Genomic DNA, 24785 nt, shown 5'->3' on the forward strand with positions numbered 1-24785 from the left:
CTTACTTGAGGCACATGGTATATTTCTCCTTCCCCCCTGTTGTGACATTGTCAGATGGTGATCTTAGTAATGAGTTGTTATTGTGTACACACTCAGTTGTTTCCTTTATTGGAGATGACAGATGCATTAATTATTTCTCCAAATTCATTTTTTGTGACCTTGAGTGGGGGGACATACTTGTTTAGGTCTATCTGTCTGTTTGTCAATGTGCCTCTCTGTCTAATGGCAACTTTAACCTTGAGCATTTCTCATAACTCAACAGCACATGGGATAACAGTCAAATTTACTTCCTTTGGACTTTGTCTTAGTCTGGAAAATAAATTTTGTTTCTATTAAGTGTAAGGCTATGATAAAAGTTCATATGAAGGCCCCTAAGTTCTTAAAGCAAAATAGCACTTAGTCATCCTTGTGTTTTACAGTCTTAAAACCTTATACTTTAGTTCAAAGTTTGATGCATGCATTTGTATATTATGCTAGCTTGTGTCAGTATGTATATCAGTTTATAAACAAATTTTCCTGTGCATGTTTATGTGTAATGACTTTGAGAATATCACTTCTGCTATAGATAAGAATGATCTTGGACTTATGCAAAACATGTGATGGAAGGGGGATGGTGGTGTGTAAAACCCTAAAATGATGTACTGAGTCTTAATTAAAGCCAGGAACAATGTTATCTAACTGGTTTCTGAAAATGCTTATTTTTCTCTGAACTGGTCAGAGAAATGGAGACAATCAATAGATAGAAAATCTGCAGGGAATACGACAGGAACAAAAAGCCATTACTGCAGGGAGAAATTTGTGATATTACTATAGCTAGGAATAACAAAGAGCCTGTCATGTATAATGTGGATAGGCTCCTCTCAATTTGATGGAGTGGTCCAATGTGGATAGGCCCCTCTCAGTGTGATGGAATGGTCCTATGATGTGGATAAGCCCTTCACCATGTGATGGAGTGGTTCAATGAAAATCAACCATAATATTATCTAGTTTGGATTTAATTTAGGGGTGAATAAGACAGCCATCAAATTTAAATATGAAAAAGTGTTGAGACATTTTTCTAAACAATAAAGCAGTTTTAAAAATAAAAGTGTTGTGTGGGGCTAAATCTTGCAGCTATTATGCATTTTTCATAACAGCTTTGGAAAAGATAATCAAACGTGTCAGCCAATTTGTTAATGTTCTCTTGCAGTGCCAAATTGAATCAATACAAAATAAATTTCAGGATTAACTGAATTTTAATCCATCTTTAAACAAACTTTTCAGTGTCTTCAAGCTTTTTTATTCATGATGGATTCATCCAGTTTAGCATGCACACAAAATGTTTACTGTGCATCAGATGGATGAAGGTCGTCCTGTGGACATGATGGATTGTACAGGTCACGTCAGACCGATGTTGGGCCGTCAGTCAAGCTGGGATGCTCAGGGTTTGACAATGAGTATTTACAAGAATTGCCCTATCTGACTCAATATCTGGACAGCTGCTGCATACATTGCTAGATTAGCTCGTAGTATCAAATGGGTAAATCAATACATGATAAGTTGTTCTTTAAGTAATTTCAAGAGCAATGCAGATAATGAAGACCATCTGAAGTCTCTGAGTGTTTTTTTTCACATGTACACCACTCATTAGAAATGAATATCTCTTTTATGGCAATAGAGGCTTAAAGTTACCTTCAGACTTGGCTATATTGTCCCGTTTGGAAGGTTACGGTGGCTACATCATTCCTTGAGGCAAATGCGTTTTATCAAAGTTATCTACATATGGTATGTTAGGGTCTAAATGTATGCAAATTAAATGTATCTTTGGTATAATTTATAAAAAATATCTAATCTGTTTGAATGATGAAGATTAAATATTTTTGTGAATTAGAAAACCATATGCTGACATGAATTTACAATTATGTATATAGGCATATTTGCAGATATTTTGATATATGAGGGATATATTTTGTGGAATAAGCTACATATTGGAGGGTTCCGGATAGATCCAGATCGTTAATCATGATGAGGGGGAGAGGGGTCAATAACCATAAACGTTTTAAGCCATTATTTTGTTACTTGCATCCAGTGTTGGCTGGCATTGAGAACGCCAAAATGAAAAAAGTGAACACCTCTTTTTGTGAGATGAGGACTGTATATTGATTTTGTGTAGAGGCTGGCTGTTTGCTTTGGAGGCTGCAGTGGGCTTATTCTAGGAGCAGGGTAAAAGGGATGTAATTGATGGCAAGTTACACACTACGCTGGCAATGTAGTAAAAAAAAAACAGAAACGAGAGATATTTGCACAATCTAAGAGACAGAAAATGAGAGCATTATGGGTTTATTTTCATCGTGATCATTAAGCATTATTGACACTAAGTATCTAGTGTGATGAAGTCACAGAAATTTGAATCCTCTGACATTACAGCACCTTATGATTTTTATGACGTTTTGGGATGCATTTTTAAGTACAAAGGGCTTAATGTGAAATAAAAAGGCACTTGAGGTTCATTGACTTCATTGTCCATCCTCAACAATTTTGGTGTCAGCAGGCTAGAATATCTCTCATAAGACATTGACTGTAGGAGTAAGACACCTATACACTGTATGCAAAGGGGGGGGGGGGGGGGGGGTAACCTATAGGAAGCCACTTACAGAAAGCAATGTTATAAATTCGCACAGCAATAAACTTGGTTGGTTCCCAAATCATTTGAAGTCTGAAAGATATGAGATAATCATATAAAAAATTCTATGACTTATTTACATTTACCTGCTAAAGAAGTAGCTTGAATATTAGTTAAACAAGCTCAAATCTTTACCTTCGTTATCAGTACAATTGTTTTTCTTCCGTTGAAGAATTTACATGTTTAAACTTATTATTATACATGTATTTTTTGGCTGAGAACTACAGTTTAAATATTTTACATAGACTTGTACTTTGCACAAATGTACCACTCTGGTATTAAAGCTGTAATCTGGCTGTTACAAAAGTTAGACTGATGCCAAAGCTTGGACTAAGTTCATCCTAAAAGGAAACACCCATCATATCTCATTTATGTGCAATATCCGTATTGGAACCAAGTAAATTACTGAAACTGTCTTCTAATCTCAGAGCTAGCTGATAAAAGTGCGGTGTGTACTCAAGATATTGGAATAGCTAATGCATGCGCTCAAATGATTGTTTCACAGGGAAAGACAGATAAAAATGCTGTTCCTCTTCGGTGTTTACAATTGACATGAGAAAAGTGGTATGTAATGTAATTAGTGAATCCTTGAAACTTCTTTGTGAGCGGTGGGAATGATTTGTGGAGTTGGGAATTGATTGCATACCAGATTGTTTTGGAGTCCTAGTTCTTACCTGAATCCGGTCACTACATCAGTCAGGTGACACCATATTAAATAGGTCGCCACAACGAGCATGTCAGGAAGTGGCAGTTGATGATGTTACGAGAAAGTTGTAGGTTTTAAAAAGTGCATTAAAACTTCTTTTAGCTTCCAGCTTGATTGAATCCTGAAATGTAAAAGAGACAGGCATTTAATGCAGAAGCTTTCACACCGATTAGTGGGGAAATCTCGGTCTCATCAGACACTTGCTGTGTTTATGAGAATCTCAGGGAATCTTCTGTTAACCCAAGTCTTAATACACAGGAACTCTGATATTCATAGAATGTGGGAATATATCTAAATGTTTCCAGAATACAAGTTTTGAGATTCCCTCTTTAGTTGAGCAACAGTGAGATTACAGGGTGCTAATATTTCTGTGTGAACCTGATGTTTGATTTTGGGAAGAAGTAGATGAATGATCCTGTCATACACATCATGATTTAGGAAGTCTGTATGATATTTCCAAACCTGCAGATTCCACAGAATTCGAAAAGATCTATTAAACTTATTGAGAGTTAAGCTCTGTGATAATGTGGGATGCTAGAACCCTGACTGTAATAGCGATACACGGTGTGACTGGATGGGAAGCCGGCAGTGGTAATATTGAGCAGTGTTACCTGTCAGAAAGTATGCCCATTATCTCCAATGCCTAAGTGTAGAAAGGTCAGATAATGCGGCTGACACTGAATCTATACAGGGTAGGAAGGATGTGTAATTCTTGCACCAAACAGCTCTGTATCTGCTCAAACAGAAGTTATGAACACTTGGCATTGTAACAAGCTGTTCAATAACAGAATACATGAAATTCCGGTCCTTATATTCAGATTGAACAACTCACTATAACAGGTTCAGTGCTTTGTTTAATAAATGTACATATTTTAGTGTTTTGTTTTAGTCTTTTAGACCTTCAATATTTCTGTGTGAGGTAGAGGTACCTAGTTGTTAGCATCTGCTCAAAGTTTTTTTCAGCAAGCACCGTCATGATAAAGAATCTCTTTACAATTATAATCTCTAGTAGAGAGACTGTTTAAAAATACTGAAAATGCAAATGAAGGTTGTTGGTTCTGTGTTCTGGAAATGGTATATTTTAATTTTCTTTTCCTGGATGACATTTCAAATTTTATGGATGTCCTTAAATGATGTTCCCTCATGGTTTAACCAATTGGCTTATACTGCTACATAGCAAGTGTCAATGTGTATAGAAGACAAGATACATTAAAGTTTGTGTTAATTTTATTGTATTAATTAAACAAAATGAAGTGTACAATACCTCCTTATTTTTAAGAGTTCCTTATTTACATGTATGTTGGAGTTGGGTTAAAATTTAATTCTTTTTTTTTTAACAGATAAAGAAGTTTGAGAAGTTGGAAACGGATGAGGAAAGAATAAAACTAGGCAAAGAAATCTATGACCAATTCATCATGAAAGAATTGCTGTCCCAATCCCATGTAAGTTATGCTCAACTTGTGTACATACACAAATCGGACATATAATATTGTCCTTATTTAACAGATTGATTATAATTTCCTTGTAAGTCAGTTTTAGATGTAGCCTAAGTTAGAAAATTGATTGCAAACATGAAAAAATTTCCCAGTAGCAATATACATAGATTTAAATTGATGCAAAAATTTATTATTATTTCTTTTTTATTAGAAACACTGATGTTATGTTCACTAAAAAATATACAAATATGTATCATTGCCACCACTATATATATATATATATATATATATATATATATATATATATATATATATATATATATATATATATATATATATATATATATATATATATATATATATATATATATATATATATATATATATATATATATATATATATATAAAAAATCTAAGGATAATGTTACGCAAGACGCAAGGCAAGGATGTGCACTTAAAATTCTGTTTTTACCAGAAAGAGGATTACTATGTTACTTCTTAGCATTAATTCTAGAAAAATGACAGAAATATGATACAACATGCTTCCATCAGTGTGATGGAAACATGCTATGATTAAAATTTTGTGTTAGTAAAAATGTTATATCCTAATAAAATAGAAATTATTATTATTGTTGAATTGTTTTTCAAAATTGACATTTCAATATTGGATGTATGTTTGCTGTTTCTCCCCCCTATAACATCTTCAAGTATGTGCCATGAATTAACAATACTGTAGTTCAAGTTGCATGATTGCTAGTGGTGACTTTGGAGTAAGCTTACATATTAGGTGACCAGACCCACTAACAGTTACCTCCCCTGTCTAGTTGCCATGCCTAGTTAACTGCCCCTGCTTGCTAACCTTTGACCCCTGTGTTGGTGTTGTCTGATGCTGTGATGTCTTTTTTTTTTCTTTTGACTTGTATAGACTTTTCTGCAGACATACTCCAAGGCAGCTGTCGAGTCTGTCCAAGAGTCACTCACAGTGGCCCAAAGAACCAAAAAACTCGCACCAAACATTTTTGAGGTAACTCTTGAAGCTAGTCTATAAAAATTCTGGTGGTGTTTTGTTGATTCACAGAATTAAATGTTGAAGTGCAGTATCTCTTAATATTTTGTATTGATAAGATCATTGTCCACAAATTTACGTATGATTTTTCTCGGAATCCATTAAAATAAATGCCAACAAAAATGGATGAAACAACAGTATGACATAGTGAATAATTTCAGTTTCATAGAATGATCTTTAATAACGTTTTTATAAACCATTTATTCACAACTATCTTGATTTCTATAACTGTTAAAACATTGGTCAGTTAGTGATTGATAATAAGCATTCTTTAGTTAAATCTTTTTAAATTCTGTAGTAAATGCAGTCCTTGAGTTCTGATAAATTGTTATATCAAAAGGGACATATATGCACACACACAAAATAAAATGAAAAAAATTGTGTTTTGGTGTGTAAGGTGCTAATATCTTTTTTCTCTTTTCAGCCCTACATAGAAGAAATATGTAATTCAATTAGAGGCGATATATTTGACAAATTTTTAGAAAGGTTTGTATAAATATTTTCTTTCCACTTCCTCAGAGGATAAGTAAAATGTTCAGAAAAGATTCCCTATCATGTTAGCAAGGTATAAATAATACATGATTATATGAACAGATCACAAAAAAAGATATTTGAGTGCCTGTATTACTGATAGACTAAAACAAACAATCTAGTAACTTAATTAGTTGAGATAAGAGTTCTGCATGTTCGTATTCATTCCGAGCTGTGATGTATCCAGTCTAAATCATCTGATAATGGTTTATTTATCGATGAAATGTAAGAGGGGGGAAATTAATCAGAAATTAGTGGTAGAGGTGAGTATGAATCTGTTTAATGATAATGTCAGATTTCTCCTATAAGGCTAATTAACAAGCCCTCTATCTTGTGGGTGATGAATCTTCTGTAACCATCTGCACATTTCACCGTTAACTTGCAAAAAAGAAACGTCTAATTCAAGGTAGAGATGAATGGCCATTGATTGAGACCTCAGGGGGCAGTCTAGCACATTAGGGCTGTAAAATGTAACATTGAGTGGATGGGATATAAACAACTGATGATGAGAGGCTTAGAAGGCTAATAGAGAGGGGGAATTGGGAAAAAAGCCACTGCAATGGATTCTCATTCACAAAGGATGGAAGTTGTGGGGGGGGGGTTACACATTAGTATTCTGTAATATTACCATGTGTCCTGTGTATTACTCTCGGAATTAACTTAATAATATATAATGTTACTAGATATTCAGCTATTCGATATCACGTAATTCATTTCCCTTTTCATCTACACTCAGTTGTCAGTACTTTCATCCTCTGAAAATTGGTACGAGTCAATACTTCTGATTTTATCATTGTAGACATTTTGCATTTTATGAAATCCTAGTAGATGATAATAGTAGATTATTAGAAATGTGAGACACGTGTAATTGCTGTGAAAATAACTTTTTCATAAGAATTTTTTTTTATTGTATTTGTATTTAAGGATTCAAAATAATAATTTTTTTTATGTAAAGTGCAAGAAGTTAGCATGGTGAAGGCTGTTGTGGTAGACATTGAAGATAACTGTACATGAATAAGCAAGACTAAGGACTGCATGTAGATGATGTTTACTGCTGGATTCACATTAATCTCTAGGAAAAAGATTTCACTTGGAGACAATTATTTTACATAATTCCCTAGCCTAGTAGATTGTTTTTGATTGCTAGAAGAACATGACTTTGGGATAGCCATACAGATTTTTGAAATCCAACAGCTATTATATTATATCTGCTCTGTATAGAGTGTAGACTGTAGAGCTTATGAGGCCACATATGAGTGATGATATGAAACATTTGGCATTAGCTCCTCAGGAATGCTTCCCACCTTTTTTTAGAATTTTTCTTTCTCATTTTATGCTGGCCTATGTCAATAATAGTCTTCAAGATTAGCCACACATGACAAAATCTCTTTATATTATTTATACAGCCTTTATATTAATACAATTCTGATGACTATTTCAAAAGTTAATGTTGCTATAATGACTTGTTTCCTTGTTTATTTCAGTGAAAAATATACTCGATTTTGTCAGTGGAAGAACCTAGAGTTGAATATAGAGGTAGGTGTTCATTTTTAAACTTTAAGGACCAGTACTCAGTGATGTCCATTCTGAATCCAGCCTATCTGTGTTCTGCTCTCAAACTTTTCCCATGATGAAGATGTCTTTTCCAAGTCATGAAATGTTTTCCGTCTTGCCTATGAACTTGCTTTTCCACAGCCCATTGCTAAAAGAGTTCCATCTTAAGATCTGAAACAAACCTCGGCAAAATGTTTAATGTATTCTGTTCTTAGTTTTAAATTTATTAAAATTTAACATTTTAAGGTCAGACGACATGTTCCTCCAGAATCTTTTTTGTATCTCCTCGTAAGAAAGAGTTCCAATAAAAAATATTAATTTTATAATTATTTTAAAAATGATTAAAATTTAATTGGATATGATTATGTGTCTAAATGGCCTAGTGGTTAGAACCGTGGCTGCTAACTACCAGAAGCGTATTGGTTCTAGAGGTCGTGAGTTCAAAGCCCCGCCCCGGCCGAGATAGAGTTCCATTATAGTAAATTTTACTGTGCTTTATATGTATTTATTTTTTTTATCAGCAATTCAAGTGTATTTTCAAGAAGATTATATAGGAAATTGCATATTCTAGTATTTTGCAGAAATGCCTGGTAAGGTACCCTAATTTTTTGCAAGAAAGCTTGTCAAAATAGTAGTAAACCATCAATTAATTCCTGGAAAAAGTTATATAAAATTGAGGAACGTGTCGTCTGACCTTAAACCATGAACTCAACATATATTTGGTATATGGGTATGTTTTATGAGATCTTAGCCAATTGGTTTGACTTGAGGATATTTTATTGTATGTGCTACAGTTTTGGTACAATAGAAAATTTTGCAGTTGATTTACAATTTACATTGTAATAGATTGTGCATGAATGTTACATACATGTAGTTCAGAGCCCAGTATAAATGTGAATGTTCGAAAGGTCCAGCCAACTGATGAATGTTCAGTATAGAGTTTTTATGCAGACAAAGCCCAGCCCAGTGATGAAAGTGCTAGGCTGTTGGTCAAAACGCAACCCATTTATTAATCTAGTATTGGTATTTACTCTATAGCCCTTAAATCAAATGCTACCAAATTGTTTTAATCCTCATTCCAACTTTGAACTGAAGCTTGATATATTTATAGTTCTAAGCACTGAATCAGGCATGATAACTTTACCCAAATTGCATTTCATTTCATACACAATTTTGTTTGTTCTGTCATATTGTCCAATGTTTGATTCCCCCGGAGGCTGAGTATTGATCTGCAGGAAACATAACAAAGTGTTGTGAGGTCTCTTGGAACGCTGTTCTATAATTTATTGTGCTATTATTGTCTATGATGATGGTGATCATGATTGTTAACTAGTTTAAATGTCTACAAATTCAAACAGGAATCACAGTTAACCAAAAATCATTACACAAATATCACAAGCTTGACATATTATATTGGATAGGGAAATGTTCTGGGTGCAATAGTGAAAAAGCATAAAATATACTTAAAGAAATATTTAAAACGTGGTCTCTTTTAGTGAGAAAGATGTAAATTGTTAATATGGATTGTTAATATAGCAGAGGCATTAATTGCACATTCGAGGGGATGATACTCATAAACAGCTCCTTCTTTACCAAGAATGGTGTACTTTACCAAATGTTATATAGAGATGTAACAGAAATAGTTTCCTTCTTCAGGATTTTTTATTTTTGGGCTTTAAAAATTTACAAGGTATTAAACTTTTGGACTGAAGCTGGAATGTTTGAGTCTGCTTTTTCTTTCAGTAGGTGTAGTTTTTCTGTAATGCATATTAGATTAGAAGCGTAATCACGGAGTTTCCCAGTGTTGATCCAGAAATCAATAAGTGCAGTAGCCTCTCTGTTCCTCATCAGTTGCCATTCCACTGATTTGTATGGTACAAATTTGACAATTATAGAGGCTCTGTAACAGATTACACAGTACCCCAGTCCCTGAATAGTCTTAAAAACAAATGGAATTGATGCCTCGACATTCTTGACTTGGCGCCTCAAACCATGAATACCATGAAGCAATTGCATGTTACAGTTGTGTAATTTGTAAAGCTGTTTGGTAGGCTTCAGTGTGCTAGGATTTTACAACGGTTAATCTGTAAAGCACAGAGAGCACATTGGAACATTAGTGATATTTTTTTAGGGTTTCAACATTAACCTATGAAGGGCACTGGAAAAACTGATGAGGAATGGAAAAGCCCATTTATATGTCCTTTAGGTCATAGACTGGGTTATCTTGATTAGAGTTTCTTGTCCCAGAGTTTTTACAATAGAAAATAAAGAATTCTTATAAATATGTTCAAAAGTGGAGGTCAAGTTGCTCCTTCAAGTTCAAGGTCATTTGATTGTTATGATTGTACATGTAATGTTAGACACATATGTACATTCAAGACTACTGTTTCTTGCAATTTATCAGTTGTGTTCACCAACTAAATTCTTTGACTGAAATAATAAAACATGCAAGAGGTATGAAAAAAACCAACGCGACAAGATATATTGAATTTTTTCTTCTTTTTTTTGCAGTTAACAATGAATGATTTCAGTGTACATAGAATAATCGGCAGGGGGGGATTTGGAGAAGTGTATGGTTGTCGAAAAGCGGACACTGGTAAAATGTAAGTATCAAGACATGTTCATTTGGAATTATAGATACATATAGGGACGAGGAGAAAATATAAAGTAAATGAAATGATTGACAGGGGTTACTTGGAGAAGTGTGTAGTAAAGCTCACGCTGGTATAAATGTTAATGTAGAATTACATGTATATTGGTGTGAGGGGGTTATATAATTGTATAAATGTTCCAATGGTGAATGAAAAGGATGTCCTTTGTACTTGAGATATAAGAAACCAAAAACTGGTCTTCAAAGTACCGTACACGATGGATGGACCTTGAACTTGAAACTAAATAAACATGACAAGAAAGCCAGTTCCAACAGAAATATCCAGTAAAATATTAATAAATAGCAAATTTGTTTCGAAAAATCAAAAAAAAAGTTCTAGAAATTCAATAGTTGTATTACTATGACCTAAAAATGGTAATGATTGTAAGCATTGAGCATTGAGAAAATCAATGAAAACTGAATGAGTTAAAAGTCTTGTGATTTATTCATAAGATGTCAAAGACTGTTTGCTACTTGTTCCATTGCGAGTTGACAAGTTTGAACTAATGAATTATTTGATGTATCATTGCTTCATCATCAAAGCAGGAACTCTCCCCTCTGGTGTTTGATTTGATTGGCTGACGTGTGGTGTTTTTACCCATAGTGCAGTGCTACATTATAGCTGGCTCCCCCTGGGGACAAACGACAGCCCTTATCTATGGACTGTGATAGGAAACTATATCATCTCATTACCAGCTCTGAACCTATTAATGAAATTGCTGTTGCTAGCGTTTTTTCACTTAGGAGGAAACCAAATGAATTTTTTCCCCTCCTTTCTTCCTAATCTAATATTGTAATCAGGTAGTCATTGCTCAGTTCTGAAAAGATTGACCAATCTATTTCCATATAACACTAGGTCCTCACTGTTATTGATGAGGCACCATAAGAATGATGCTGACTGATTCCTACATGTGGTAATTTGGACAGAGAAGCTCTCGCCGCCGCGGCTGTGGTATAAATGATCGGCGATGTTCCTGAGCTCTCGCCTGAGGTCTCAATCACTAGCGTGTGGCCTTCTGCTGCGATATATTGATTCTCTGTGTGTTTTGTCATCCCCAGCTTTCTTCTTCAATTGTCACCAGATAAGGCAGAACATGTAAAGTTTCTGGCTTCTTTTGTTCAGACAGAAATTGCCTTTTCCACTGAATTAATCTGTAATTTACAGAATGAAAAATGAGAGAGCAGTCTTTACTCGTCCATATCTTCTTTATCGTTAATTTGAATGCATTCTCGTTTGATAAACTAAATAAAGATAAAGATATAATCAAGAAGATAACCTATGAATATGATGCCAATGCAAATGACAATATGTTGATGTGATAATGTTTATGGAGGTGATTTGCTGTGTAAAGATGTGCAGCCTCCAGCCCTAGATTGTTGCTCCAGATCCAGGGATATACAGATATATCTAAAAATATATCCAGATCCGCTAGGCTTGCTGGCTGGTATCAGGCCTGTAGAAATACGGCTCAGACTCCTGGGAACTGAAGTGCTCTTGATTGAAATGAGTTTGCAATATGAAATAGGATATTAATGAGAAATATTGATTACGTAGTTTATGTTGCTAAATATTACAAGACGGAGACCGAGAGTGCTTGGTACCGAGTCATCTTACTAGACTGAAGTTCTTATTAGAATTTTACTTTGTCTTGAGAAAAATGCAAATATTGGAAGAGCATTATTAGCTGCAGACAGCCATAAATTCTCTTTTTCTGTTGAACTGATCAGTCTTTATGCAAGTCTTTGTATGCTTAGTATTTAACTTGTATTGAATGGTTTATATATGTCACATAGTTCCTACAATAAATGTGTGGTTATTATACAAACTGATAAAAAGTAAAATCACTGTTTTCATGTTGTTTTTAGGTATGCAATGAAGTGTTTAGATAAAAAGAGAATAAAAATGAAACAAGGAGAGACATTGGCCATCAATGAGCGAATCATGTTGTCACTCGTCAGTACGGGGGTATGTAGCGCAAACCCACTCATCTGGTTCCCTTTCCAAACGCATTTATGAAAACATACAAAAAGATTGCAAAAAAAATTGTGTTGTAGGGTACAAATAAAATGAGGCATTTGCATCTTTAAAATAATATCCTCCTGAAACAATAAAAAAATTCAAAAACCTATACTTTATGTCAAAACATTTTTTAATGACGAAAATAAAGAGCTTTTGAAATTTTGGTTTGAAAAAAAGACAGGTGATTAGAGTGTTTGCTTGCCAAGAACATCCTGTATAATTTCCTGATATATTTCATAAATTAATTTAAATTGTACAACTGTTGAGAGCTTAATTTTTACAGTGGTTATTTTTGTTTTACAGGAAGGAAGTCCTTTCATTGTGAACATGACCTACGCTTTCCAGACTCCAGAAAAACTGTGTTTTATTTTAGACCTGATGAATGGTGGGGACCTTCATTATCACTTATCTCAGCACGGCGTGTTCAACGAGCGCGAGGTTCGCTTCTATGCTTCAGAGGTCATACTCGGACTTGAACATATGCACAATCGATATGTTGTTTACAGAGATTTAAAGGTAAGGGAGGCTACTCTTGTATGTATACTTGTTGTCTCCCTTTTCGATGAATTGTGTTTTATTGTGGGGGTTTTGTGTTAATGTTTTCATGCCTTTTTGAATAAAAGGGTTGTTATTGTATTTTTCCTTTTGGAGATTGTTTTAATTCTCTAACACAACTGTCGCTCACATTTTATGCTCTGTATTTATATTTAGAAGTGTCAAATTCTCCCATTTAATTCATGAACATATGAGATAAATATTTCAGCATAAACTCCTTTATTTGTAAACTAGACATCTAACACATCCTTCTTTCTATATTTGTTAAGCTCTGTTCAGATTAGACTATTGTAGGTATAGCTATGATAAGTACATGTATAGCTAATTGATATGTAGCTATTTGAGATAACAATAAGAGGTGTACCTATTTGATCTGAGTTTGTGCAATGTACATGGTAGCTGTTTGGATGTTTTATATAGGAGGTTTTTAGTCAGCAGTTGCGTTTTTTGTATTGAACACTGGCAATGATTTCCTGGTTGGATTATTGTCGACTGACAGCTGTTGGTACAGAGGCATCGGATAGCCTCATTATTGCCAGTGTTGTCTTATAATTTATGCATGCAAAAGTTGAAATCCAAGCGTTTTATAACCTTTTCAACAATCAGGACTTCATCATCAGTACATTGTCCTAGTAGTTTAAGTTGTATAGATTTGTTTTGATTATGTGTGACAGACTGAATACTTGAATCCTACAACGATCTTTTGATTAAATCTGGGACGAGGTTTGCATTAGGCCTAGTAAGCATAGTTCATATTTCTGCTGCTTTTCTCTGTAGAACATTCAGTGGTAGAATTCGTTGCATTGTTTGTTTCAGACAAGATGTTTGTATGAACGTAACAGCCATTGTAAATGTGAAACAATCTACCGTTAAATAATGTTATGGATTTTTAAAGTGTTAATCCTACATGTCCTACATAGATGAGTGTATTGTCACTTATCTGTACAAGGAAATGCAAAAAAATGATTTGTAAAGATTCATTGTCATTTTTTTTTCTGGGAAACAAATTTGTGTTGAACATGTGTACATATAATTATATCTGTATGACAAATTTAAGGGGTTGAATGTGGCCTTTGTTTTGATAGGCATGAGCAGGTGAGGTTGGATGTCCCTGTTTGTACTCTCTGGAGAGGCTCCTTTGTAGGTGTGGTCACCCAAAGTCAGTCAGAGACAGGGGTCCTGCCCCCATGACCTTTACCCCCACTCCTGTCCTCAAACCCCAGTGTCTCAGTCAAGTATGTCTTTAGAATCCTCTGATCGCTGAATCTCACCATTTACACGTACTGGGCTATGAATGCATGGGGATAGGGTTTCCACTTGAGTGACATTGCTATAGTACGATACAGTTTTCAGGTGATAATCCCTGAAAATGTCAAACTCAGCACCTCTTATTGTAGGTGTGTAGGTGTTTTTTCACACCTGAATTGATGCCATGCTTTGCTTTACTTGACAGCCAGCCAATATCTTACTGGATGAGAATGGTCACGTAAGAATCTCCGATCTCGGCCTGGCCTGTGACTTCTCCAGGAAGAAACCCCATGCTAGTGTGTGAGTAGTACACAAAATCCTCATCACTTGTACTCTTTCTCAACATAGCCTTAAGCTTTTCCCAATTGTCTGGGCAGATTTTGTAATATGCCTGTGATTAACGGGAAATTAGAAATAGACCGTAAAAGTACAAGCAAGTATGACCGAAAAAATTAGAAATTGGATATTCTGTATGACTTGAAATAGAACCAAGTGCTGATGTATTATCTAACAATTTCTTTTCTTGATACAAGTTATTTTTAATCTTACAGTCACGAAAAAACAGCCAAAATAGAACTCTGTAGATCATCTGATTTGTCATTGATTTAGACTATAGGAGTCAAGATGCTACATGTTTTCAAGGAGAAATTTTTCTCTTCCATAGATTATTTGTCTGGGGAATATTGATTGTAGCTCTGAGCATAAGCTTCATTTAAGAGCATAGGTTATTAGTCTGAAAGCCTCATCTGAAATGTAGACATTTCCAATCATCGATTGTGTAATCTTGACAATATTCACAAAGTCAGATCAGTAATATATATATGTGATGTCAGTGGCATCCATTTTCTTTAATATAGCTTTGTTTGTGGCTGACTAAGCAAAACTTACGCCTATAAATTTTAAGAGTTCAAATATGTTTTATGTTATAGAATACTGTAGATTCCTAATTTTTTTATGAGTATTTGACTCTGCAATTCTCATCTTGCATCAAATAGTTGCAATATAGTTAAAATATAAAATTAAGAGCGCCAAACATTTGTTATATGATTACAAATAGTTAACAACTGTCAGAAAAATTATTGCAAAAATTTTAAATCAGCAAGGGGAATTTCTTAAGATTTTACACAAGTATTTATTAATTTTTTGTTTAATAAATAATCTTTAATAGTAAACATAATCGTTTATTATGGTTTTACTTTATGATTTTAGTGGGACACATGGTTATATGGCCCCTGAGGTGCTAAACAAACAGATGCAGTACGATTCCAGTGCTGACTGGTTCTCCTTCGGCTGTATGTTGTACAAGTTACTAAGAGGGTAAGGAACCAAACAATTTACATGCTAAATTTTAATCACCTTACTGTAAACTTCCACTGAATTCATGATGTTGTTTTTGTATTTAAGTTATACAAATAAATCAAGGTTTTAAATTATCTTCATAATGCTTGTAGAAATCCATTTCATTTGAGAAATTAAAAGATGTGAAAAGTTAGCGGCATCACAGCTTTCATATAGATTCAGTGATTCGCTTCATCTGGTTTGTGCTGATTATTCCATCACCAAAGAATTCAAACTGACAAAATTAACTGTTTACTTTTTAGACACAGTCCATTCCGACAACACCGAACAAAAGACAAGCACGAGATAGATCGAATGACCATGACAATGGTAATTAGTACTTTGGTAAATATTCCGACTTATCAGTGGAAATTATTGTCAATGTATTAGAAGAATTTACATTACTGGTGGTACAAAGCAATTGTCAGTAATCAGAATTGTCAGTGTAAGAAATAATATGGTCAGAGGTATAGAATTACAGTTGGTAATGGTAAGAGGTACGTACAATTGTCGGTTGTAAGAAGTATAATTGTTGATTACAGGAAATGCAATTGTCATTAGTCAGAATTGTCAGTTTTAAGAAGTGTATAATCATCAGTGATAGAATTCTCAGTGGTAAGAAGTACAGTCATAAGTGATAGAAATGTCAGTTGTCAGTAGTACAACTGTTAGTGATAGGAGATACAATTGTCAGTGTCAGTGCTAAGAAGTATATTTGTCAGTGATTTGAAATACAGACATCCATAAGTGGCAAGAACTGTCAATAACTGAAAATACAATTGTCAGTGGTTAGTATTGTCAGTGATTTGAAATACAACTGTCTGAAATTGCCAGTGTCAAAAATTTTAAATTTAAAGTGTCTATAGCTAAAATTGTCAGTGGTATATAGTAAAATAGGGGAATGGTAAGAAAAAAGAAGTGCAGTCAGTCATTGTAATGCATCTACAACTTCCACTGAACATAGTAAAAGGGGAAGAGGAGATGGTGTGGAACTGTGGTTGTCCTTGAAGCCTGTAGTGTGATGTATATGTTCACTCTCTAGGGAAGAATGAAATGTATAGATGATGTACATGTACTTGTATAGCAGTGATATGACAGCCTTCATGAAAGAGAGAGTCATAAACTGCATAGAATTTCAAGTTATCACAGAATAAAGAGGGTTTTACATTGGGTAAGAATTGATTTTATGGGTAGTTGACCTTTGTTTGGTGGGGAATTTTCTCCTTTAACAAAACAAGATACAGGGATCATCAGGATAATGATTTCCGGTTAAACCCCCACTGCATTGATTTGTGATTGTATGAGGAAAATCTGATCAGGAATCTTATTGCTGTTTTTAGAATGTAGAAATTCCAGAATCAATGTCCCAGGAGATGAAGTCTTTGTTGGAGGGATTATTACAGAGAAATGTTGAGGATCGCCTAGGCTGTAAAGGCCGGGGGTAAGTGTAGGGGTGACCGGGGCACTGACGTCCATCAATACTAGCTGGGGGTGTAATACATGTAGATATAGATATAAACTCTTAGAATGACCAGAGCACTGACGTCCATCAATGCTAGCAATGTCTGTAATACGTGTACTAAAACAATAAAATGCTTTCTTTGGTGATTCATGTGGGATATGAAGGTGGCGACTTTGCAGAAAAAATTTACATAACCCATGTTAGTGGGTTATGTAAATTTTGTCTGCAATGATTGTCTACATTCTCATTTTTCTTTTAACAAATTAATAGATTGATTGAAAAAGTAAGCAAAATTCACTAAATTACTGAAGATAAACTGAAAAGAAATGGCCAAATCGTCTCCTATGAGAATTTGAGTCTGACATAATGATTATTTTGCGCAATCGATAAACGAGGCTTGTAGATTTCAGTCTGGCTGTCTCTATAGAGCTAAGAAATAAGTTTCTGTAAGAAATAGAGGAAATCATACTCAGTAGATGTAAATATAAGTAAATAATCTTCATAATAATGTATGTCTTTTTTGCTATAGGATAAAAATTATAACTATTACACATGTATTAATTACAAGACCTTAATCAATTATTATTTTATTTACAGGGCAAACGAGGTTAAGGAGCATGCGTTTTTTCGGGGAATCGACTGGACCCAGGTGTTTCTTCAGAAGTACACCCCTCCCCTCATTCCCCCGCGGGGAGAGGTCAACGCTGCCGATGCATTTGACATTGGGTCATTTGATGAGGAAGACACTAAGGGCATTAAGGTATCACTTCAGTATGATGTACTGTGTAAGAAAATATCGTGAAATTCTATTCCTCTTGTGATGTGGTTGGACCAGAATTTTTAAATTTGAACACTGTTTTATCTTTTTCAAAATGACATAAAATATTTATTCATCTTCTTTCAAAACCACTGCGTATCAAACGATTTCAATGTTTTATCTTTTTCAAAATGACGTAAAATGTTTATTCATCTTCTCTTAAAACCACCGTGTATCAAACAGTTTTATTTGGGTGTAAATTTCTTTATTTTGCTTTCCAATTTAATATTTTTACAATTCTAAATTAGAGACTTAAAATCCAAATAAGAATAGCTCTGAATTCATAGATAACCCTTAAAGCATTATCTGCTTACTTCACACAAATACTCTACAGTAAAACCATGTCATACAGTATATTCTGTGTTGTAAGGTTAACAATATCCCTTTGTTGACAGCTTGCTGAGCAGGACCAGGATTTGTACCGTAATTTCACCATGACGATTTCGGAGCGCTGGCAGCAGGAGGTAGCGGAGACTGTATTCGAAGCCATTAATCAAGACACGGATAAACTAGAACAGAAGCGCAAGCAGAAACCTCGCATAGATGATGTAGATCTAGGTAACAGTTCAAGAAATTATAAACAAAAATTGTAGCACATTCACAGGGTACATTACACTTTTCTGTAGGGTTTTTTTTTTTAATCCACAAATTTTTTGTGTCAAAAACTTTAAATCTTAGTTATTTTTTGTTCTTAATTTTCCAGATAACTGGATTTTTATATATTTTATTAAATCTTTTTTTGTTTCAGATCAAACTGATTGCATCGTGGAGGGTGAAGTTTTAAAATTAGGGGGTCCATTTCTACAAACATGGCAGAAAAAACACCTAAAGCTATATCCAAATCGGTTAGAGTTCTACCACAAAAACCGCGATGGGCAGATAACCAGGGCTAAAGTAGAGGTGCTCCTTCTTACTTCACTATTCATTGCCTTACTGTTACTATTGATTCTGTTTTACTGTTAGCAGAGTGATAAGCGTATAGTTTCATGTTAAAAATATAGCCAATACTTCATCCATATTCTGACTTCTCACTTTTATTAGCTCACCTGAGCCAAAGGCTCAAGTGAGCTTTTCTTATCACAATTTGTCCGTTGTTTGTCCTTGTCGTCGTCGTCGTTGTTTTAAACTTTTCACATTTTCATCTTCTTCTCAAGAACCGCTGGGCAGATTTAACCAAAGAAGGTGGGTGGATAAGGCGTGTAAAATGCCCATACGCGGTCAGACAGGCTACTGAAAAATTAAAGTATCAATAAATCTGATGGGGTTTTTTTTAAATCATTGAAAACAATATATATTTAACGAATCATTGATTTTTAACCTATAGGTATGTTCAATACTTGGAATATATTGACTCAAACAGGCATGTACGTATCAAAACCTGCAAATACTGTCATTTTTTAGAACTTCAGGGCATTTTCTTTTATAGAGTGGGTCTGTGCTCCATATTTTTCTCATAGTCTGTTGTTGGAAAACAAACTGATTTCAATCAACAAAAACGTGGAGAGATGACCCACTATACATTAAAAATATCGTTTTGTATCCCAACAATTGAACGTTTTGAAAAAATAATACAAGTCCGGTAGTTAGTGGCCTTATTCACATTATATTTAAAAAGCCCACTTTGTTGTGTCTGAAATGGCTCAGTGGTTAGAGCTCCTGGCATAAGCTAACCTTATATATCTAGGGTTTTTATGTTACGGGTTCAATACCACCAAAATTTCAGACAATATTTTTTTTTCTTATTTTTTGTTAAATATATTAAAATCTCACAATAGTTGGAAATTTTGCTTTCGCAAAGTTTTATTATAATTGAATAGATTTAATTGGGGAAAAATAAATTCAAAATTGTATTTCACTACTAAACCCAGTGGGCATTTGCGCCATCTTATTCCCCCAACTTCTTTGGCACAAAGCACCACTAGGTGAAGGGGATTCAACTTTGTTCAATTGAAGGGCCACGCCCTCTTTAAAAGGGAGATAATTGAGAATTATTGAAAATTTGTTGGTATTTTTCAAAAAACTTCTTCTCAAAAACTATTCGACCTGAAAAGCTTAAACTTGTGTGAAGGCATCCTCAGGTAGTGTAGATTCAAGTTTGTTCAAATCATGGTCCCCGGAGGTAGGGAGGGGCCACAAGAGGGGGATCAAGTTTTACATAGGAATATATAGAGAAAATCTTTAAAAATCTTCACAAAAACTATTAGGCCAGGAAAGCCCAAATTATAAAGGAAGCATCCTTAGGTATTGTAGATTCAAATTCGTTCAAATCATGGTCCCTTGGGGTAGGGTGGGGCTACAATGGGGAATAAATTTTTATATATAGAGAAAATCTTAAAAAATCTTTTTCTCAAATCTATTAGGCCAGAAAAGCTCAAATTAAAATGGGAGCATCCTCAGGTAGTGTAGATTCAAGTTTGTTCAAATCATAGTCCCTGGGGGTAGGGTGGGGCCACAATTGGAAGATCAAGTTTTACATAGGAATATATAGAGAAAATCTTTAAAAATCTTCTTTTTTAAGACTATTTGGCCAGAAAAGCTTAAACTTGTGTAGAGGCATCCTTGGGTAGTGTAAATTCAAGTTTGCAAAATCACAGTCCCTAGTGGTAGGGCGGGGCTGTGATGGCGATTTTGATTTTTACATAGAAATATATAGAGAAAATCTTTAAAAATATTCTGGGAAAGTTTTCGGTCTTAAACTCAGTACGTAGTGTGAAAGCACAGGGTATGCAGATTTAAGTTTGATGAAACCCTGAATCCATAACGAAAAGTGGTGCCACGAAATGGGGGGGGGGGGGGGGCTATATAGGAATAGAGAAAAATCTTACAGGTACAACAAAAGGGGCTTGGTATTTACCAAAAAAAAAAAAGAGGTGGATAAAAATTGGCAGATTTTCAATTTATTTTAGCAAAATCTACTGTACTTAGTTGTCAAGATATTTTGATACTGTTATGCTAATTTGATCAGAATTAAGCCAATTGTTGCTCAGGTGAGCGATGTGGCCTCTGGGCCTCTTGTTTAAATGTTCATAAAATTTAAAGCAATTTACTTTTGTACATATACTTGTATTTTAGTAATTGTGAGATTTTTGATTGCATGTTTTCTACCATTTACAGTATGTAATGTATAATGATTAAGATTTAGAAATATATGTGATCTGAATTTTTTCATGTTCTTGTATGCAATATACTTAAGGATATAAACAAATTCATGAATAATATGATCACGAATCATTTTAATGTCTTGTTAATTTTAACTGTATTTATTTAGATAATTATAGTTCATTCCTTTTCTGAAATCATATCAATACATTGCAATCCCTGAAATAATTCCACTTTTAAGGAATGGAAAAATGGTTTTACTGTGCGGTTTGGCAAAAGTAACTTGGGTGAATTAAACCCTGTGTACCGTTATAAAGTGATGCTCACTGTAATACCTTATTTATTCTGATTTATTTATTTACAATATTTGTATACTAATTCCCTATTTACTTTTTATTCTGACAGTGTATTCTGATGCTGGACATAAAAGAAGTTTATCCTGAATTCCAAAAATTACAAAAAACAGACAATTGTATTGTGATAGTTTTAAAAACTGAAAACAAAATTGCCATAACTTCTCCAGTAAGTACTTGGGTGTTAGGGTCAGGGTTGTTGCATCCATTTTTTGTAGGAAATTAATGCATATTGAATTGTAATAAAAATTATATATTTCATCATTTCTATTAGGCATTATCATCAAATTAATTTTTTTTTGTATCTAAATAAGTTCATAATTTTATTATTCCTTATATAACCCACTTGATAATTCTTGTACAATGATAAACAGATATTGTATTTCTTTTTCTTTGGAATTTCAGGATAAAGTGCTTATTTCTCAGTGGAAGGATGAGATTATTAATGGACACAAATTATCAGCACAGATAGTGGCTAATATGACAACAAAAGCTAGCAAAATGTATGGTGCTGCCATTAGTAACAGTCCCAGCTCGGAGAATTTCAAACCTCCGCTAGAACATAGGAATAGTAACGGGAGCTAGACACGCCCCCCCTCTACTGACATAGCTTTCTTGTGATCAGTGACACGCCCCTCTCCTTGATACTCAATCTGGAACCATATCGGAGGGAGGTCGGAACACACAGGAATGGATCCAACTTCCTCCGGGGTTATTCTTGGTGGGATCCGGCACATTTTTCAAACTAGTCATCAAATTTTTATCCAACTTGGCAAGACATTGTTTTCTACTACTACTACTACTACCACATGTTGTCGTTTTTACTTGTTTCAGCCAGATGAATGGCTCAGTGTTGTCAATGTGTCAGTAGGCACGTGTGATATCAACCAGTGTGTGAGAGTGTCCGTCTGTCTGTTAGAATGCTGCATCATTAGTGTGACAAGGAGACTCAGGACCATCGTAGTGTATCGGCAGTGTCCAACAAAGAGTTTTCTCTTATAACAATACTCAGCTTCCATGTACGCAATCTTCTCTTAGATGACCATCACTCGTGAAAGCAACTTATTTATCTGCGATCTCCTAGGGCCTCGTAGAGCTATTAGATTGTTCTTGAGCTTTAACTATTTCTTATTTTTACATGCTCTCAGAAATTGTGTTTATATTTTTTATTATTGTACTTGTTGCCAAGTTTTATTCTTAGTGGTGTACCAAAACACGGCTTTAAATTGATTCTGATGAATAGATTTCAGTAGTCTGTGATCTGCGATCAACTAATCTCTCTTTTTACAACTTGGACTTTTATACAATATACCTTTACCAAATTTTAGGAAGAGCAAGATTCTAACTCAGAACTCTTATGATATGAAATAAATTATGTTTCTACTCTTGTACTGTTAGCTGTAGTCTTGTGAACCGATCTCTAGTCCTTGTGAGTTTTCTCCCCTCCTGCTGTAGTTACAATTGTCCAACAGATGGCTCTCATGTGTCCAACAGGGTACCGAACAAGGCATTCCTCGTCATGCGTTTAATCTGGAGAAAGCACGTGTAGCATTATTATGACACAAATTAATGTACGTCTACCTCTGTCGGGTCACATGACACTTCTTAACCAATCGCTTTACATCCGAGGACCTCAAGCTTGCCAGTGTCAATCTTCGGTCGTTACGATCCACGATTTAGAGAGTTAGTGTAACGTATCTTGTTTCTGGAGGTGTGTACAAGAGTGGCGTGCGAGATTTGTTTTTTATTGAACCAAATCATTGCTCCAATTTTTTTTTATGTTGAGTATGTTACTGTATGGAGAAGTATGTGTGTATGAACATTGTATACAAGTCACTTAGAGAGTTTTACCAAATTTTTATTTGTTACATTATTTTGATTAGATCTCCATCACTGTGTGAATCTCAAGATTTCGTTTTAAACAAGAAATGGACTTACTATTAGCGTGTTGTAAAACTTCTGCATTACTTGTTACTGTATAAGCTAGGTTTAATTCTTGAATCTACTGTACGAGTCATGTTTTATGTAATATTAATCTCAGCTCTGTTCACAGTGTATGTATTGGAGAAAGAAATACATGAATATGAAGTGTGGACTATTTTTTACAGATGGCGCTGTCAGCTGGTTTGACTTTTCTACTGTGTAATGTGGTCTTATGATTTCCAATCTGGGAAAACTCTTTCTTGTAAAAGAAAATTGTGTTCCTATTTTCCATTTTGTGACTGTGTTGAAAAAATATGAAAAAAATCAATGAAATATTTAAATGTGATGAATAGATTTTAAAAACTGCAGTGATGTTGTCTGGGATCTGTTGATGTATACACTACTTCAAGTGAAATTTTTTTAGCCTAACTTCTGTGCAAAGTCATTTATACGATTTGTACAAAAAAAAAATGCTGTATTTTATAATGAAAATGTGGAGAAATTTTATAATATCTCTCAAGATTCTGCTTAAATGTCATTATTTTTTTTTCAAATTTTCATTACAAATTAACTGACACTTGCTTAAGATTAGAACTCCCTGGATCAGTTTAAGTCAATAGAGCAGAGCACCTGCTCTGTCTGTGTACCTAGACACACTGTAGATGTGGTGAACTGTGATGTCTGTCCCTCATGTCTACTGTCTCCTCCCCCGAGCCCTTGGCCAGGAGGGACAGGTGCCCCATAGTGAAGACTGGTCAAAACTATTAGTGTCCATCAACTGGGATATTTTTTTTTACATCATGTATTTGTAAATCATGTAACAAGTGAACGACTTTTTTCCTCATTCTGTGTTATCACGGGAGATAGAGCGGCCAGATTATTTCCTTTAGACTGCTAGGCTTGGTACCGATAGGACTGTGCATTGTGTGCTTGTGTCGTCGCACCGGGCCGGGACTCACCTGTTAGGCCAGGTCCTGGAGTATCGAGACCCTAGATGTGCAATAGATATGACATATCTGGCTGAACATTGATGCATTTTCATGAAATCCAGTCATTATAATGAAAAAGAAGTTATTCAACATTTTCCATGTGAAGATGTGTATTTATTATTTATTCAAATAAAATCTACAAAAATGTCCTTGTTGTTTATGGTTGTGTTTTTTCGTGTACAAGAGGTCGGTTGCGCTCTCTCTTTCTCTCTGTTTCAATGTATATTGACAACACGGGTGATAAAAATCTATAAAAATCTTTAAACCCTTTTCAATAATGACACAAAAAGGAATAAATAATTGATTTTCTTTCTATATTTGTGATTGTTTGATCTGCCTTTTAACATGACAATGAAGTCGTTCGTGCACATGTTTG

The 24785-nt window shown here is 34.5% G+C and overlaps 1 protein-coding gene across 4 annotated transcripts in view; it reads left to right on the plus strand.

Annotated features, from left to right (window-relative positions):
• Positions 1-24558, plus strand: part of LOC128187079 (beta-adrenergic receptor kinase 2-like) — a 31812-nt gene extending 7254 nt beyond the window's left edge. The window contains exons 4-19 of one of the 4 annotated variants that reach the window (XM_052857178.1): positions 4709-4810; positions 5730-5828; positions 6295-6356; positions 7886-7937; positions 10467-10558; positions 12472-12571; positions 12929-13141; positions 14634-14728; positions 15638-15745; positions 16030-16111; positions 17107-17207; positions 17826-17988; positions 18441-18603; positions 18794-18945; positions 21550-21666; positions 21903-24558. In XM_052857178.1, the coding sequence (XP_052713138.1) occupies positions 4709-4810; positions 5730-5828; positions 6295-6356; positions 7886-7937; positions 10467-10558; positions 12472-12571; positions 12929-13141; positions 14634-14728; positions 15638-15745; positions 16030-16111; positions 17107-17207; positions 17826-17988; positions 18441-18603; positions 18794-18945; positions 21550-21666; positions 21903-22082 (1881 nt within the window). In that variant the 3' untranslated portion in view covers positions 22083-24558. The remainder of the gene's footprint in view (positions 1-4708; positions 4811-5729; positions 5829-6294; positions 6357-7885; positions 7938-10466; positions 10559-12471; positions 12572-12928; positions 13142-14633; positions 14729-15637; positions 15746-16029; positions 16112-17106; positions 17208-17825; positions 17989-18440; positions 18604-18793; positions 18946-21549; positions 21667-21902) is intronic. The other 3 variants (XM_052857180.1, XM_052857179.1, XM_052857181.1) reach the window with 3 other exon arrangements.
• Positions 24559-24785: the final 227 nt, after the last annotated feature.

Source organism: Crassostrea angulata, chromosome 6 (genome assembly GCF_025612915.1).
Source record: "Crassostrea angulata isolate pt1a10 chromosome 6, ASM2561291v2, whole genome shotgun sequence".
Taxonomy (NCBI): Eukaryota; Metazoa; Mollusca; class Bivalvia; order Ostreida; family Ostreidae; genus Magallana; species Magallana angulata.